General features: G+C 40.7%; 1 protein-coding gene across 3 annotated transcripts in view; it reads left to right on the top strand.

Annotated features, from left to right (window-relative positions):
- Window positions 1-2,169: 2,169 nt before the first annotated feature.
- The window catches only part of fech (ferrochelatase), a 40,018-nt gene continuing 22,898 nt past the window's right edge, over window positions 2,170-19,289 (top strand). Inside the window, exons 1-5 of one of the 3 annotated variants that reach the window (XM_073064138.1) lie at window positions 2,174-2,290; window positions 5,699-5,850; window positions 10,837-10,948; window positions 13,982-14,101; window positions 15,220-15,368. In XM_073064138.1, coding sequence (XP_072920239.1) covers window positions 10,920-10,948; window positions 13,982-14,101; window positions 15,220-15,368 — 298 coding nt within the window. In that variant the 5' untranslated portion in view covers window positions 2,174-2,290; window positions 5,699-5,850; window positions 10,837-10,919. Of the gene's footprint in view, window positions 2,291-5,698; window positions 5,851-7,828; window positions 7,859-10,836; window positions 10,949-13,981; window positions 14,102-15,219; window positions 15,369-19,289 lie in introns of those variants that run through there. The other 2 variants (XM_073064137.1, XM_073064139.1) reach the window with 2 other exon arrangements.

Here is a 19,289-nt window from a genome sequence, read left to right as displayed (position 1 = left end):
TTGACTGTTTGAATGTTAGATTTAAAACTGAGATAGCGATTAGTATTTGTATACGCTTCTGTAATGTGCTACATGATAATCACATTTGTATTGCTTTGTATTCTGTAATGTAGAGATGAAACAAAATTTTGCTCTAATTGATGTCGGGAGAATGAGACTGCATTTTGGAAGAGAGAGAGAGAGAGAGAGGAGAGAGAGAGAGAGAGAGAGAGAGAGAGAGAGGAGAGGAGAGAGAGAGAGAGAGAGAGAGAGAGAGGAGAGAGATGAGAGGAGAGAGAGAGAGAGAGAGAGAGAGAGAGAGACTTTGTTACTGAGACACACACAGATCTGCTCGAAAGATTGATGTTATGGTTTCTCTACAAGCTTGTTTACCTTTTCCACAAGGACTCTTGCCTGCTTGTAAAACTCTTACAGAGAGAAGAGGGGCGGAGCAGGTTAATGGTTGGCGGAGCAGGCGGGCGGAGCTGGTGTCCAGCATGTGGGGATAAATGCCAGGTCCGCTGATACACAGACAGCCACACGGTTTTGGACACTGGACGAGCTTTGTTGTACCCACAGGAAGGTGGGGGTTTTTGGAGGATCGATTCGAGGAAATCGACCAGTGGCTCTCGCAGTGTGAAAAGGTGCGACCGGTGGGGAAGTATTTGTGTGTCCACCCTCGCCTGGGGTGATAATTCCATCACTGAAGAACGGTCGTACGTGTTATGGTCACAGTCGGTGACTTCAACAGGATTTCGGAGGACAATGGGGATTTCAGAAGACAACAGGAAGATCGACAGCATCACCTCTCTCTCTCTCTCTCTCTCTCTCCAACGTTACTCAACTCACTACCTCGAACTGAACTGAAATCTCTTCATCATCGTAAGACTGTATCCATTCACCCCTAGGTTTGGAAGAGCCTAGTTTTGTTCCTATTTCCACACATATACATATGTATCATTGCTAACCTGAGTAATATACCTGCATTTATAGCACTGTATTGCGTAGTTACTAATAAACACTGTTAGTTGTTAGCAATACCAGACTCCAATGTGTTTTCTATTTCTGCTGGTTCTTTAACCCATCATGGGGTACAGGACACCGACACCAACATAGAATGCTCACAACTTCCTGATCCTAACCCGGAGGAAACCCACATAGTCAAGGGAAACGTGCAGACTCCTCACAGACATTGAACCCCGATCATTGACTGCTGGCAATCCACTAACTGCGACACCACCGTGCCAGAGTCTCGCGATTCACATAATACGAAGAAATCGATGGATTAAGGTTTCAAATGAAATCGATGACTTAGCCCTCGGTGATTGCCAATTACATGATTCACTAGCCTTTGGAGAAATTTCTCCTCATTCCAGTCCTAAATAGCACCCTCTACTTTTAGATTGCGATCTCCATCCAGATGAAGACTCCTTCGAGAGGAAATATCCTGTCTTTCAGAGTCGGGTTTATTATCAAAGGCATGTGTCGTGAAATTGTTACAGCAGAAGTACAATGCAATATAGAAATCAATTACAGCAAGAATATAATGTACAAAGTATATTCAACAGATTAAAATACTGTAGTGCAAAGCAGAAATAATATAGACGTTTTCGAGTGTTTTAGTTGACAAAACCAAATCTCTTCAAACTCCTAATGAAATATACCCGCTGTCTTGCCTTCTTTATAGCTGCACCGATATGTTGGGAGCGGGCTGAGACCTCAGAATTAGACGTCTAAAGTCGTTGGAAGAGAAACTATACCACACTTCAGTGGCACATTCAGTGAATTTTTGCCGGATTTCCTTCATTGCAAATATATTCTTATAATAAAGATTTGCTTAAACACACGAGTTTCTGCAGATACTGGAAATCCAAAGTAACACGCACAAAATGCCGAAAGGATCTCGGACCCAATTCTTTATTCCTCTCCGTAGATTAATAAAGCCTGACCTGCTGAGTTCCTCCAGCGCTTTGTGTGTGTTACTAAAAAGAACTTTATTTATCATAGGTACAAAAGTCCATTTTATGACAATATTTTTTGTGTTGATGTTTTAATTAGGGCTTTACAGTTTGGCTGATGGACTGAATGTTGTAGTGAAGAGATAGCATAGAAAGACTACTAGAACTTTCTCTGAACAGCCTGGAGTTAATGTGGGAGGAGGAGACAGATGTCCCCTCCCCCTGGTGTGGCCCGGTGAGTGGGAACGGCAATAGACGAGCGGAACCGCAGGAGTGAGTAGTGCCGAGCCCGGGACAGGTTTGACGGTCGCTCAAGATGGCGCTGCTGAGATTGGGAACCCGTTCGTGTGTCGGTGAGTTGAGCGGAGTTATTCCCCTTCTGAACCCGGCGGTGACAACAAGCGGTAGGGTTGTGCATGGGCTGGAGCGGGTGGGTTGGGAAGTCAGTCTGGCCGAGGTTGACAATGTCGGCCGGGCTCCGGCTCCCGGCGAGAGTGTGCATGTTATGTAACTCGTCGGCGGAAGAACATCGACGTTACCAACTTTCCTTCCCCTCTTTCTCGGCGGCGTGAGTGGTGTCGCTCGCCCCCCGAGGAGGGGGCAAGGGGCGCGCCACCTAAGGAGGAGGGCGGGGAGGGGGGTTACTGTTGCGAGGAATAGTGGAGGAAATTGGCCGAGTGGTCTAGGCCATGACGGGGTGCTTAAATGTGTTGTAAACAAACAGTGATGGAGCGTCTTTAAGTGCCCCTGTACGGATGTGCCTATTACTGAACATGTAATAATGTGTTCACTGTTGTAAAGTTGGTGAACCGGCAACCAATTTGCGCACGCCGACCCCGTAAAAATGCTTTGTAATACTAATTCGAGGAATATATTTTAGCCAGGGCTGTAAAGATAACGCCCTGCTCTTGATGGTTGTCTGGTACTTTCTGCGTCTAACTGATAACAGTTGCGTTACCGTTAACACCTCAAAATAATCCACTTTGGTTTAGCACTACTCTAGCAGGACGTCGCCGAGGCAATTTAACTCTTTAAGTGGCGTGGAATGGTGTTATGAGCAAGAAGGCTGCAAGGTGGCTCACACTGTTCGCATTAATTTGATATGCGGGTTTAATTGTCAGTTTGGGTTGAGGGGTTGAAAATGTCTTTGAATACTCCTGCAAGTTGGTCAGCACAAATTTTCAGAGCCTTACCAGGTACTCCATTGGGACCTTCTGCCTTGCCGGAGTTCACACTCTAAAGACAGCCTAACATTGGCTTAAAATGTACCCCCTGATGTTAGCCATTTCAGCCCTAGGAAAAAGCCTCTGATTATCCACATGATCAATGCTTATCATCTTATACACTTCTATCAGCTCACCTCTCACCCTCCATCACTCCAAGGAGAAAAGGCCATTCACTCAACCTATCCCCAATCTAGATAACATCCTTGTAAATCTCCACTGCATTCTTTCTATAGTTTCCACATCCTTCCCTGTAGTGAGGTGACAAGAACTAAGCACAGTACTCCACGTGGGATCTGACCAGGGGCATATAAAGCTGTAACATTACCTCTCGGCTCTTGAACTCAATCCCACGGTTGATCAAGACCAATAACATATGCCTTCTTAACCACACAGTCAACCTGCACAGCAACTTTGAGTGTCCTATGGACTCGGACCCCAAGATCCCTCTGATCCTCCACGTTGCCAAAAGTCTTACTATTAATACTATATTTTGCCATCATATTTGACCTACCAAAATGAACCACTTCACACTTAACTGGGTTGAACTCCATCTGCCACTTCTCAGCCTAGTTTTGCATCCAATCAATGTCCTGCTGTAACCTCTGACAGCCCTGCACGCTATCCACAACACCCAGAACCTTTGTGTCATCGGCAAATTTACTAACCTATCCCTCCACTTCCTCATTCTGGTCATTTATAAAAATCATGAAGAGCAGGGGTCCCAGAACAGATCCCTGAGACACACCACTGGGGACCGACCTCCATGTAGAATATGGCCCGTCTACAACCACTCTTTGCCTTCTGTGTGCAAGCCAATTCTCGATCCACAAAGCAAGGCCCCCTTGGATCCCATGCCTCCTTACTTTCTCAATAAGCCTTGCAAGAGGTAGCTTATCAAATGCCTTGCTGAGATCTACTACTCAGCATCTACTACTCTACCTTCATCAATGTGTTTAGTTACATCCTCAAAAAATTCAATCAGGCTCGTAAGGCACGACCTGCCTTTGACAAACCCATGCTGACTATTCCTAATCATATTATGCCTCCAAATGTTCAGGATTCTGCATAGGTATGTTCCAATGAGACTGGGAAAGGATGGTAGGGTACAGGAACCATGGTGTACAAAGGCTGTTGAAAATCTAGTCAAGAAGAAAAGAAAAGCTTAAGAAAGGGTCAAAAAACGAAGTGATGATAGAGATCTAGAAAATTATAAGGCTAGCAGGAAGGAGCTTAAGAATTAATTTTAGAGAGCCAGAAGGGGCCATGAGAAAGCTTTGGCAAGCAGGATTAAGGAAAACTCCAAGGCATTCTACAAGTATGTGAAGAGCAAGAGGATAAGACATGAGAGAATAGCAGCAATCAAAGGTGACAGTGGGAAAGTGTGTATGGAATCGGAGGAGGTAGTGGAGGTACTTAGTGAATACTGAAGCAAAGTATTCATTACAGAAAAGGATCTTGGCGATTGTAGTGATGACTTACAGTGGACTGAAAAGCTTGAGCATGTGAATATTAAGAAAGAGGATGTGCTGGAGCCTTTGGAAAGCATCAAGTTGGATAAGTCACCAGGACCAGATGAAATGTACCCCAGGCAAGGGAGGAGATTGCTGAGCCTCTGGCAATGATCTTTGCATCATCAATGGGGACGGGAGAGGTTCCGGAGGATTGAAGGGTTGCGGATGTTGTTCCCTTATTCAAGAAAGGGAGTAGAGATGGCCCAGGAAATTAAAGACTAGTGAGTTTTACTTCAGTGGTTGGTAAGTTGATGGAGAAGATCCTGAGAGGCAGGACTCACCCCAGGAAGTATGTGGAAGCCATTGAAAGCGTGCAGGGTAGATTTACAAGGATGTTGCCTGGATTGGGGAGCATGCCTTATGAGAATAGGTTGAGTGAACTCAGCCTTTTTTTCCTTGGAGCGACGGAGGATTAGAGGTGACCTGATAGAGGTGTATAAGATGATGAGAGGCATTGATCGTGTGGATAGTCAGATGCTCTTCCCAGGGCTGAAATGGTTGCCACAAGAGGGCACCGGTTTAAGGTGCTGGGGAGAAGGTACAGAGAAGATGTCAGGGGTAGGTTTTCTTTTTTACGCAGAGAGTGGTGAGTGCATGGAATGGGCTGCCGGCAACGGTGGTGGAGGCAGATACGATAGGGTCTTTTAAGAGACTTTTGGATAGGTACATGGAGCTTAGAAAAATAGAGGGCTATGGATAAGCCTAGTAATTTCTAATGTAGGGACATGTTCCACACAACTTTATGGGCCGAAGGGCCTTTATTGTGCCGTAGGTTTTCTACGTTTCTATGTTATGATAGGGAATAAAATGTGCATAAATGCCAGTATCTATTTATAATGTAAACCACATTATAAAAAGTGGTTTAAAATCCAGTTTTTGAGGTAGTAGATAAAGGGGCTAATTAGAATTGTCAATCAGATTAACAGCCTGGGGGGAAGAAACCTTTTTAGAAGGTGTATAGTTTTTGTTTCAGTGGTTCCATTTGATATCATAGAATGTATACAATCTGAAATTCTCTTTGCAGACATCCACGGAGTACAGAAGAGTACCCCAAAGAATGAATGACAGTAAAATTTAGACTCCCCACCCATGCATAAGCAGCAGAAAGCATCAGCACCCACCACCCCCCAAAGCATATTCAAAGACACGTGCCTTGGTAGATAGAAAGTTGTATAGGTAAGCCATCTGCTTATTCTGCCACTACGTAAGATCAGTGCAGTTCTGTTTTTTGACCTCAACTCCATTTTCTTGCTTGAGTTCTCCTTACCTTCAACTTCTGAGGTAAAAATCTATCTCAGATGTACTTAATGGGGAGGAGGGGGAGGGGGAAATCATGCCAATCCCTTTGCCTACCTTGCAGTTGCCAACGGGATAATTAGTGTACAGTGCTGCAGGCACTTTTGAGTGGATTTTTTTTAAATCCATGATTTTATTTAAATTATTTAGATAGAAATTTATTTTTCTTCCTGGTGCATTTTTTCCCTGTTAGGTAACTGAATCAATTACAATAATCTGAGGTAACTTCAGATGGTTACACAACAATAACCATCTCATGCACCTCCATCACCCAGATGTATAGCCTGAGGCCTTTTCTCTTCCCAGAACAAAGTCCAATTGAGACTCCACCATGATGCTTATGTGCCTGGTTTAACTTGTTCTCACTGTCATTAATTTTTAACTCCCTGTGCTTCCTGTAAATAGGTGTAACTATGCGAACACTTAGTTTCAAATTGTGCCAATTTCTGTGGGATAAAACAGTCATAAGAACGTAATGAACATAAATGGAATAATTGAGGTTGAAAAAAAACGGTTGCTGATCCATTTCCCTTTTGGCTTTCATTTCCTTGTAGTTAATGGTGTTATTCTCCACTGAATTAGAAATTTTCATCACTGTGGCTGCTAGTTTCCACTCTCTTCTCACCCTTGTGTATTTCTCCTCTAACTTTTGTTTTTGACACCTATGTTGGGGAACAACTGGTAATGACCCATGGTACCTTGATTGTATTTCTTCTTATCCTGGGTTCCTGAATGGTCCACGCTTCCATTGTCCCATTTTTCTTAATCTCACCTCTTTGGACAGTGTATCTGCCATACCTGTGCTTCCAGTGTTTCTTTTTCCTTAGCGGTGGGTTTCCCTCTACCATAGGTGGGATGGACTTCAACTGTGCCCATTTCATCGTCCTTTCCACAATAGGATACAGGTTCCCTTGGCCTTGACTCTCCATCCTCGACTGATTATTTCCCTATCACTCCCCTATCACTCTCCATCCGGGACTGATTATTTCCCTATCACTCTCCATCCTCGACTGATTATTTCCCTATCACTCCCCTATCACTCTCCATCCTGGACTGATTATTTCCCTATCACTCTCCATCCTCGACTGATTATTTCCCTATCACTCTCCATCCTCGACTGATTATTTCTCTAGTTTGCCACCTTGAAGCTGATGTCACCATCACACAGAGTTTCTCCCTCTCTTTTTCACATTCTGGGACTGTCCTTGCTGGACCTTCTGTGTCATTCCTTTATCTCTGCTAATGGTTTCGACTCTTCCCGGGGTGTCTTGCCCCATGAAACACAAAGAAATGCCACACCTGCCATTTTAATTCTTTCCTTTTGTTCAGAGCCACAGACACCTTTATTCTGTCAAAGCAATGATTTACTTGTATTTTGCATTTGATGCCGTGTATTGCCAAATACGGATTGGTGGTTGCTTTGTAGAATAAATGTTTTTATTCTGAGAATGCTTCCAGCCTTTCCATTGTTTATGATTTTAATTCTTTTCCCTGTTCCCATTTTGACCTTTGCCTTTAATTTCCTGGAAGCTTAATCTAAGGTCAAGGAATAGTGCCTGAGCTTATTCGGGTCTTCTGGATGACATTTTATTTAACAAAGGTCAAAGTAAATTTATTAACATAGTACAAATCTGTCACCATATACTACCCTGAGATTCATTGACCAGGTGAGTATTAAATAATAAAAAACATTACCTACATTCTTGTCAGTTTGGCAAAATTCATTTCAGGTAATAGTTTTAGCTTCTACTAGAATTAGGGATTCAATTCATTTGGGAATAATTAGAAGTTCCTTGTGCTTTTATTATGCTTTTCATGTTTTTCAGAGAAAGTTTATGAGGATGTTGCCTGGTCTGGAAAACCTATGTAAGACGGAAAAATTGAATAGGTTAGGACTTTATTCCTTAGAATGTAGGAGATTGAGAGATTTGATAGAGGTATTCAAAATTGAGGGGTATAGACAAGGTAAATGCAAGCAGGCTTTTTCCACTGAGGTTGGATGGGATTACAACCAGAGGTTAAGGGTGAAAGTTGAAAAGTTTAAGGAGAACATGAGGGGAAACCTCTACACTCACAGTCGTGAAGTGTGGAATGAGCTGCCAGCACAAGTGGGGCATGCAAGCTCAAATTCATCGCTTAAGATAAGTTTGAACAGGCACATGGATGGTAGAGGCATGAAGCACTATGGTCCCAGTGCAGGTCGACGGAAATAGGCAGTTTAAAAGGATTCAGCATTGACTAGATGGACTGAAGGGCCTGTTTGTGCGCTGTACTTTTCTATGACTATATGCATAGGAATAATACACCATCGATTTTAGAGCTTCAGGCAGATCTGCTTCGGAATTTTCTGTCATTTATTAGGGAGTGCCTTTTTCTCTTGTACATAGATTAGGTGTTGGCAAAAGTAGTTGTACTGGAGATATACTCTAGTTCCTCTCATAGTGCTTGTGATGCGGGGGGTTGTGCATTCCCAAGAATAACAGTGCTGCTGGAAATGAGAGGGGTAATTACAGCATTGTGCATTATAAACTGCTCTGTTCCAGACACCTGATACAAGCTGCATCCTCCCTGTGAACGTGGGTACCTGGAACATGGCACAAATTGAGCATCGATGTGCTCACAACTCAGCAGAAGATCTGCAGAGGGGATGGTGGGGTGTTCATGACAGGGCTGGCTGCCCAACATTGAGTTGTGAAGCTTGGGATTTTACCATGACAGAGAGTGTGGGCAATTACTGTGGACTGGGAGCACTTGTTAATGGGCTGCCTGGACCCTACAGTCTCTCATCATCTCACATTGGAAGATTCCAGATTGCTTATTGTTGAGGGAAAATCTTGCTTGATGAACCTGTTGGAATTCTTTGAGGAGATTACGAGTAGGATAGATAAAGGGGATGTAGTGGATGTTGTATATTTGGATTTTCAGAAGCCCTTTGACAAGGTGCCACACATCACAGGGGTTACCAATTTAAAAACCCATGGTATTACAGGAAACTTACTGGCATGGTTAGAGCATTGGCTGATTGGTAGGAGGCAGTAAGTGGGAATAAAAGGATCCTTTTCTGGCTGGCTGCTAGTGACTAGTAGTGTTCCACAGGGGTAGATGGGACCGCTTCTTTTTATGCTGTATATCAATGATTTAGATCATGGAATAGATGGTTTTGTTTCTAAGTTTGCAGATGATACCAAGATTGGCGGAGGGGCAGGTTGTGTTAAGGCAACAGGCTGCTGAAGTACTTAGATACATTAGGAGAATGGGCAAGAGAATAGCAAATGAAATACAATGTTGGAAAAGGCATGGTCATACATTTTGGTAGAATAAATAAATGTGCAGATTATTTTCTAAATGGGGAGAAAATTCAATAATCTGAGATGCAAAAGGACTTGGGGTTCCTTGTGCAGAACAACATAAATTTTAACTCGGAAGTGGAGGTGGTTGTGAGGAAGGCAAATGCAACATTAGCATTCATTTCAAGAGGTCTAGAATACAAGAGCAGGGATGTGATGCTGATGCTTTATAAGCCAGTGGTGAGGCCTCACCTTGAATATTGTGAAAATTTCTGGGCTCCTTGTCTAAGAAAAGATGTGCTGGCGTTGGAGAGGGTTTAGAGGATGATTCCAAAAGTAGAAGGATTATCATATGAGGAACATTTGATAACTCTGGGCTTGTACTTGCTGGAATTTAGAAGGATGATGGGGGATCTCATTGAAACCTTCCTTTCAAATATTGAATGAGAGTAGATGTGGAAAGAATGTTTTCCATTGTGTCTAGATGTCTAGTCTAGGACAAGAGAGCACTGCCTCAGGATAGAGGGGTGTCTATTTAAAACAGATGCGGAAATATTTCTTCAGCCAGAGTGGGGTGAATTTGTGGAATTTATTACTACAGGCCACTGTGGCGGCCAGATCATTGAGTGTATTTAAGGCAGAACTTGATAGGTTCTTGATTGGACGTGGCATCAAAGGTTACAGGGAGAAGGCAGGGGAGTGGGGCTGAGGAGGGGAATAAAGGATCAGCGAAGATTGAATGGTGGAGCAAACTTGAAGGGCCAAATGGCCTAATTCTGCTCCTATGTCATATGATCTTATGGTCTATTTTTTTGAGTCTGGTGGTCCTAGCATGATTAGCTGCATCACCTCTTCCCTGAAGGTAGTGGGGCAAACACTCCATGAGAAGGGTGTGTGGGATCCTTCATGATATTGCTGGCCTTTTTCTGGCACTTTTCTGTACATTTGACCTTGATGACAGTGACTGATTACTGTCCTTGTTTCTGTGCATCTTGCCTCTGTATTCCAACGTCCTGCAGGTATTGGAAATCCTAAGTAACACACACAAAATCAATGGTCAGACTTAAAGGTCTTAAGGTGGATAAGTCACCCAGACAAGATGGACTACATCCCAGAGTCCTGAGGGAGATTACTGAAGCGATGACAGATGCCTTGGTCATGATCTTTCAAGAATCACTTGATTCTGGCATAGTCCCAGAAGACTGGAAGATTGCAAATGTCACTCCACTCTTTAAGAAGGGAGGAAGGCAAAAGAAAGGAAATTATAGGCCTAATCTCAGTTGCTGGGGAAGTTTTGGAGTCTATTATTAAGGATGAAGTTTCAGGGTACTTGGAGGCTAATGATAAAAGTCAAAGTCAGCATGGTTTCTGTAAAGGGAAATCTTGCCTGATAAATTTGTTAGAGTTCCTTGAGAAAGTAACCAGCAGGATGGACAAAGGAGACAAAGGAGAGGTAGTAGGATGAAGTTATAAAGATTTACTACTTGATCTGTTTTGCTGAGGATATTTTGGAATTGTGTATTAATGAAACAAAGATGTCAGTTAATAAAATTGTGCTCCTATTTTGTTTCCTATGCAGTTGTAAGGAACAGTTTGAATAATTTGTACAGTTATCCCTCGTGGCAATGGCAGTCAACTACAGCAGCAGCAGAACAGGTGGCTATGAAGGAAAATCCTCAGCTAAGAGAACGGTAAACTGCAATTTAAACTCTATAAGATTCAAGTTTATTGTCATCTGACTACACACACACACACACACACACACACACACACACACACACAACAACAACGTTCCTCTGGACTACAATATCACACACAATATAAAAGTAAGGATGCGATGTTGAGGCTTTGTAAGGCATTGCTCAGACCATAGTTGGAATATTGTGAGGAATTTTGGACCCCTTATCTAAAAAAAAGGCTTGAGCTGACGTTGGAGTGTGTCCAGAGAAGGTTCACAAGAATGATCCTGAGTGTGAACGCATGACAAGCGTTTGATGGCTTTGGGCCTGCACTTGAAGTATAGAAGAGTGGGGGTGGGGGGGCATTGAAACCTATCGAATATTGAAAGACCTAGATAGAGGATTTTTTCTTTGTTGGGGGGGGGGGGGGGGTCTAGGACCAGAGGGCACAGGTGAAGCTTAGGAATTTATTGCCACAGACAACTGTAGAGCTCAAGCCATTGGGTATATTTAAAGTGAAGGTTGATAGGTTCTTGATTAGTAGGGGGTTATGGAGAGAAGGCAGAATAATGGGGTTGAGAGGGATTAGTAGATTATCGCTTTAAATATTCTGGTAATCAGAACAATTAATAGCCTCAATTTTTCGTGCCAATAGAAGTCAAGAGGATTTCAAAGTGTATTGAGTTCAGAAAGGGTGTATATTGAGTGGCTTGAGAAAGGATACATGTTTGCGACGACATTGAAGAACAGATCAACTTATGGTGGAACTAGCAAGGATGGCAAACAGATAGTCCTCACTTGACGTTCCTTATTCTGACATATCTGAGGAAAACATAAGATAAATTTATCTTATCCAAAAATAAGATAAATTTTGGACTCCAAGATAAACTATTAGGTTTTTAATTTGAGAAATCATTAACAATATAATTAGTACTGGCTTGATGAAGACAGAAAATATTCAAGATGCCATGTTAGTGTTGTAACAGTAGCTTCCTATTTCTATCAGTTTTGAATTAGAAAGTCACGGGTTTGATGGCAAAGGCACCTCCTTCAGTACTCTTTTCTGACCTAGGTGGACTGGTTATTAATTCATATTCTATTGAAGAAATCCGGTATTGGGGTATTGAGTGAGGTAGTTAAATTGAGATCTCCAAGAACTAGATCAGCTTTGGCATTCTGAATAGGGGTAAGCCACAGATGTATTCTGAATGAGTGAAATCTCATCAAATCAGGCACAGAAATAGAATTATAAAGAGTGAAAAACAGTTGAAAGGGAAAAAATGGCTTTTAAAATAATTTGCAAGTTTAAAATTGAAGTAAAAAAGCACCAGCTGTGCAACAGATAATTTTCAGATAGATTAGTGGGTAGTAATCAACATGTGGCATGTCCTAAAAAAGGGGTTCCCAACCTTTTTTATGCCATGGACCCTTACCATTAACCGAGAGGTCCACGGACCCCAGGTTTGGGATTTCCAGCACCTGCAGAATCTCTTGTGTTTATGATTTGCTACTCCATTGCAAAGTCTCTTCGAGGTATGCCTACCCTGAAAAAGTTTAAATCTTCTCTCCAACGGGTAGTCAAATATCAGAGGTGACCAGCAAGCTATCACCATGTTTTAAATGCAAGATAAACTTTAAGAATCTAAAGTAGAAACTGAGACGTTTGCGAAGATACAGTTCTTGCATGCCTGATAAGTGTCCACCCTTGTCCAGAAAGGCACACGCCCAATATGCCCAACTCCAAAGAGTTTTAAAATATGCCCTGCAAACCCCAAGTAGCAGAGAACTCCTAAATAAACGCAGTATTATGCCTCCGATTTTATCAGAAGTGAGCAGCTATGAACTTTTCAAAGTTATGCCACCAAGACAAGCATACCATAAAAGTTTAAGGTGAAATGCTTATGGGGAACACGAGGAGGAGCTTTTTCACTGAGGGAAGTGAGAGTGTGGAACGAGCTGCCAGCGGAAGTGATGGATGCTGTTTTGATTTCAACATTTAAAAGAAATTTGGTTAGCTGTATGAATGGGAGGGGTGTGGAAGGCTATAAAGCAGGTTAATGGTTTGGCACAAACTAGATGAGCTGAAGAGCCTGTTTAAGTGTTGCAGTGTTCTCTGACTCTAGAAGGTCAGAGCAGGAGATTCAGAGACATTTAACCAGAAAATGCTACAAATATTCAGCTGGCAGTGCAGCTCAATTCATTTATGACTAGTTAGCATTAGTATAACTAACTGTTAGCTGTGAGACTAATGAATACCCTGGCACCATTGAGGTTCTGTCACAAGGACAGCTAGCTGGTTACTGTTTGGTATACTGTTTACCTATGCCGAGCAAATTCTTCTTGATATGAATGTTAACATTGCAATTGCCTTCCTCATCACTGACTCAAACTGCAAGTTAACTTGTAGGGAATCCTGATTGAGAACTCCCAAGTTCCTCTGCAACTCTGATTTTTGAATTTTCTCCTTTTAGAAAACAGTCTGCATCTTTATTCTTTCTAACAAACTGCATGACCATAACCTTCCTTGCACTAAATTCTTAATGCCACTTTGCCCATTCTCCTAATCTGTCTAATTCCTTCTGCAGACTCCATGCTTCCTCCATACTACCTATCTTTGTATTGTCCACAAACTTGGCCACATTAATTGCATCATTAATCATTGACATAGAATATGAAAAGAAGCGGTCCCAACACTGACCCCTGAGGGACACCGCTTGTCACCACTAACCAAACAGAAAAGGACCCCTTTATTCCCAATCTTTGCCTCTTGCCAGTCAGCTGTTCTTCTAACCATGCTAACATCTTTCCTGTCGGACAACGGGCTCTTAACTTTAGCAGCCTTGTGTGCAGTAGCTTGTCAAAAGCCTTCTGAAAATCCAAGTAAACAACATCCACTGACCCTTTGTCTATCCTTTGCTTTTCATTTCCAAATTATTATGTCTTGTATAAGCTTACTGTGTCTACTTCTGTGCATTTTTATGACAAATAACTTGCATTATACATTTTGCTCTGTGTAAAGATTACCATGTTCTATTATTTTATTAGAAAACCCAAGACTGGCATCCTCATGTTGAACATGGGTGGCCCTGAAACATTAGATGATGTTCATGATTTCTTGCTTCGGCTTTTCATGGATAAGGACCTTATCCCCCTTCCAGCCCAAAGGTAAATAGTACAATTTGTAATAATGTTAAAATTAACTTTAACGAAAAACAATTCCTTTAATTTCCAATACTGTCACAAGCTTGAAAATGTGATTATTTGGAAATGTTGAATTCATGTTTGGGGTTCTGAGAACTGTGAAGATGAGATGCTTCTCTTTGAACTTGTATTGGGCTTTGTTTTCATTTCAGAATTGGATTTATTACTACTGACGTGAAATTTTTTGGTGTGTGGCAACAGTACAGTGCAATACATTTTTTTTTAATAAACAGGTTACAATAGTAGTGGAAAAAGTGAGGTGTTCACGGGTTCATGGTCCATTCAGAAACATGATGGTCGGGTGAAGAAGCTGTTTCTGAAAGTTTGAGTGTATGTCTTGAGGCTCCTGTACCACCACCTTGATGGTAGTAATCAGAAGAGGGCATGTCCTGGTTGGTGAGGGTCTTTAATGATGGTTACTGCCTTCTTGAGGCATCACCTTTTAAAGATGTCCTCAGTGGTGAGGAGGCTAGTGCCCACAGATGGACCTGGCTGCATTTACAGCCTTCTGCAGCTTTTTCTAGTGCCACCATACCAGATGGTTATGCAACTAGTCATAATGCTCTCCATTGTTTATCTGTTCATGTGGTTTATGTCATTTTCCAAACTATTACATATTTGATCTTTGCACTCCTGTTGATTCCATCATTTTGGTGTTCTGTACATTGAATATTCCTTATTGTGGCCATTCACATGGACCTCAGTAAAACAATGAAACTCCATATAACTTTGTACATGGGTTTTGCTTAGATGCATTTAGCAATTATAAGATTCGCTTTCTGAATTTTGATTGTGGAACAACTTTGCAGCAGTTCTTTCAGATAGTGCTCTTAATGTGTGATTTTTTTTTTTTTTTGGGCAATTGACTGATTTTACAGATGACCTAGGAAAGGAAAATGAAGCATTTAGTTAAATTTTGCCTTCTAGAAAAATAAGTCCCCTCCTCCTCTCCTGATGGTGAAGGAGAAACTTGTAATCCATATTTAAACTTGTAAACCCCTTTTGGAATGGCTGTGATGCTTCATGAGACATTCATGGGAAGCGAAATGGGCAAATTAACCTTTAGAATTTTTTTTCCCCAGTAAACTTGCTCCTTTCATTGCAAAGCGCCGTACTCCAAAGATTCGGGAACAGTACGACAGGATTGGTGGAGGGTCTCCAATTAAAAAGTGGACGGCCATGCAGGGAGATGGCATGGTAAAACTGCTTGATGAAATATCTCCAGAAACAGGTATTATGTTAACACATAACATTCCAACAGCAAAACATGATTGACTTCCCAGATATGTATTATGAGAGCCTAGGTATTGATTTTTAACATATCCTGTGACCTACGCCTGTGTTGCAGCAATGTTTGTCTATTTTCAATCATGAATAGGTGTTTTGAATTGAATTAAACAGGCTGAATATTGATCTCTTAAGTCAGCAGCAAAGATCAAAAACCTGATCAGATTTTTTTGCCCCATTTGCCATCTGAGACCTCTGAAATATTCAGCGATAGGATCCTTTTTTCATTTCACTTGCTTATGTATTCCATCTGTGTTTGGTTCTTTAATACCTCCAATTTTGTAATGCATGCCATTCATACTGTTACTAAGCCCTTTGCCAACATAACCAATATTTCTGTAATAATTATGGATAATCTGTTAGAAAGTTAGTAATATTTCAGACTTATTTTCTTTGAGATATTCCACGAGATTTGTTTAGTGGTAGCAGTACAGTACAATGAATAAAAAATATGCTATAAGTTACAAGAAGAAATATTTTTAAAAAGTGCAAGAAGAGAGCAAAATGGTCACTTTTCTAAGAGCCAGAATAAGGTTGATCCCTGGTGCTTGAGAATTGCAACCTGAAAATTAACAAAGTAGTGATTTTGAAATTTTTTTTTACACACCACATCAAAGGTTTGAAAACTAACTGGCAATTGATTTACAAGCCTGTTTGTTTCATGATATTTAGATTATTTGTCCACCTCCCCCCCATGGCCTTCCAACCTGTTGAGTGTGGTATACGACACATTGCCATTAAGATCTCCAACCCAGACATTCTGTCTTCTCCCTCCTTTCGTAAGATGACAAAAAAGCTGTTTAAAGACTCATAAACAGACATCAGATTCCAGAGTCTTCTGTTGCTGGGTTCATGGTTTTGAGTCAGATTTTAAATTGACTGCAGCTTTTAGGAAATGTCTTGCAGTATAAATTTCCTTACCTGAAAACAATTACAGATCTTCCCCAACTTGTTTAAATCCTGAGTAGTTTACTGTCACACAAACACAATGATTTTGTACTTTGAACTTGTAATGGATTCTCTAGTGTTTTTTAAATACTTGAGCAACACCTGAGAAGCTAATTAAAGAAATATACCATTGGAACTGTGGGGACTGTAAATTGTGACTTTAGTTTCACAAAGCAAACTAACATCAAGCAAAATAAATTGGCTCAGATTTGACCAGATGGTCATTTGAAATTCACACATCTTTTTTGAATAGCAGGAAATAAATTCTAAAAAATTGGTATAAAGATTTTGAAAGTAGCCTGCCAGAGTGTGATGTTGAATTGCTGCTTTGGATTTTGACTTTTTAAGATAAATATCTGAAGTGAATTGAGGGGAGCATAAGTGTAGGTTAAAAGTGTCAGCACAACTTTGTGGGCTGAAGGGCCTGTACTGTGTGTCGTAGTGGTTAATATTCTGTGAATTTTGTATTTTTGTATCTCTGGATTGTTAGATGGTTTGAGGCTTTGCTAATTCTAAGAATTAGCAGAAAATGCACACCCATCAAGCCTTCCTTAATCTTGGCACTGTAGTCAGGGGATAATAAGCGGCAAGTCAGTAACTAAGCCTGAGGTGTCATCCTGAACTGAATAGATAAGTGTAACTGAAGCCTGAAACTTTTACTTTGCTGTCTAAAGTGCATGAACATTTCATGAACTGCCATGAAAATTAAATAATAAAGTCAGTTCTTCAATCTGCTGATACATTAATTTCTCTTCATAGAGACTTCAATAGCACTTTTTATGTTACACACAATGCAACATAATTAAGTTTTATTTGTAAGTTATTTTGTTCAAAAACAGATACTAAAGTTTCGAATAGATGGACAGTCTACTGGAAAAACTGTTTTCATTGTATAAACATTGCTAACTTGTATGCTGAGATGTTTCAAGCAAATATGCGAGGAAAACTAAGCAAAGGTTATGACAAAGTAGTTTGAGGGGCCCTTTTTTTTAGAAAATAGGGAATTTATTTTTTACACAGAATGAATGAGCCAAGAATTTTTGGTGTTTGTTTCAGATTTTGAGGTTAAATAAATTATATAATTTAAAAGTTAATTACTAAAAATGTGTTTAAAACTAATCAGTTAACACTAATTTATAAAGGTTGCTGCTTTTTACAATTAGAAAAGATATTCTGTTCCCTTTTCATTCTGAGTTATCACCACTGTTCCTTCTAAGCTGTGTGGATGCACGGCTGCGCAGCAACTGAAATGCTCCCACACACATAGCTTTTGTTGCCACACAGCTGGAATTTCCTTTTATATAATGTTGATAAAGTAATAAATATACCGCAACCTTTACAGAGAAGCAGTTTCAGCGACAGGTTACTATCGATGCAATGCTCCTCAGACAGGATGAAGAGGTCAACACTCCCCAATGCCATTAGGCTTTACAATTCTACCGCCAGGACTTAAGAACTTTTTAAAAGCTATTATTAATGCTTTTTGAGATAGTGATTTAGATGCATATCATATTTTTTTTACTGAGTTAAGTATTGTATGTAATTAGTTTTGCTACAACAAGTGTATGGGACATTGGAAAAAAAGTTGAATTTCCCCATGGGGATGAATAAAGTATCTATCTATCTATCTATCTATCTATCTATCTTAGAAGCATTTTAGAGCTTCAACATATTTACCTTATCAATGCTTCAAGTTATAACACTGTCACAAATTATTGGTCTGCGCAACTGTAAAAAAATAAAATAAATTAGAAGGAATGATAGTTATTAACCTATTTCAAATGAGTAATTCTATGCTACTAACACAAGTCATAGTGGGCATAAAGTTACTGGACCAAAAACGTAGTCCCTCCTGTCTGTCACCTTACTGTTGATGTCAAATTCATGGTTCAAAACCACAAGTGCATCGCTGACTTCCCAAATGCACACTGACCTGTCAAGATGACCTTGCAAATGGTTCTGTGTAGAACAGCCAGCAAAAGGCAATTAAGTCTTGCCCTAATACATCGAACTCCAGGACATTGAGCAGCCACTAACAGTAGCTGTAAATCCAGCTGCTAGATCCAGAGATATGAATAAATGTCAAAGGTATGACTAAAATACCAAGATTATATTCAATATTGAATTCAAGTTCAAATCAATGGAATTCATTCCTTCTATAGATGAATTGCTTTCTGGAATTTAAATTGTGTTAATCATTCAATACTTAGTTTTAATTTATTTGGTTATTTTTACTCCTAGTTTGCCCTCTTCTTTGTTCTTCATTGTAATCTTTAAGCCTAACTGGTTAAGGAGATATATTTAGCATTGACGGTCACTAAATCCCAGCAGTTTCTTGCCATTAATGTCACATTGACATTATGACATTAAAAGCTGGGCATCTCAAGAATCAGCATTCAAGATTGTTTAATGTCATTTAGAGTACACAAGTGTAAAGACAAAAAAAATAATTGTTATAATTGGGAAGATAATCTCCCATTGGACCAATTACCACTGCAGTTGTTCTCATCAAGATGAGGGAAGGTGTGGTAAATGCATGCAGGGAATTGGCTCACTGTTCAGCCTGGGCTCTGCATGTGTTTCTTGGCAAAGGAATCTCTGGTCAAAAATTGCCGCAAGAGCTGAATTGCAAAAATGAGGTGCAGGTACCTTTGACCAACTGTGACATTGAGCTCTGGTAAAATCCATTGCCATGGGAATTGAGGGGAAAAGATTCCCCTATTTCACTACCTCAAGTTGAACCTGGTACAAATAGCTGTTTCCAGATGTAATCATCTCAGCCTAATACATTACAGCTGCCATAATCACCATCAAAGACCTGTCCTCTTGTCAGAACAGGTAATTTATTTTGAGAACATAGTGAAGTAGAGCACAGTACAGGTCCTTTGGCCCACGATTTTGTGCTGATCTTTTAACC

This window comes from Hemitrygon akajei, chromosome 13 (assembly GCF_048418815.1).
Source record: "Hemitrygon akajei chromosome 13, sHemAka1.3, whole genome shotgun sequence".
NCBI lineage: Eukaryota > Metazoa > Chordata > Chondrichthyes > Myliobatiformes > Dasyatidae > Hemitrygon > Hemitrygon akajei.
The sequence above is the reverse complement of the archived record's forward strand: the minus strand, read 5'-3'. Positions and strand labels throughout refer to the sequence as shown.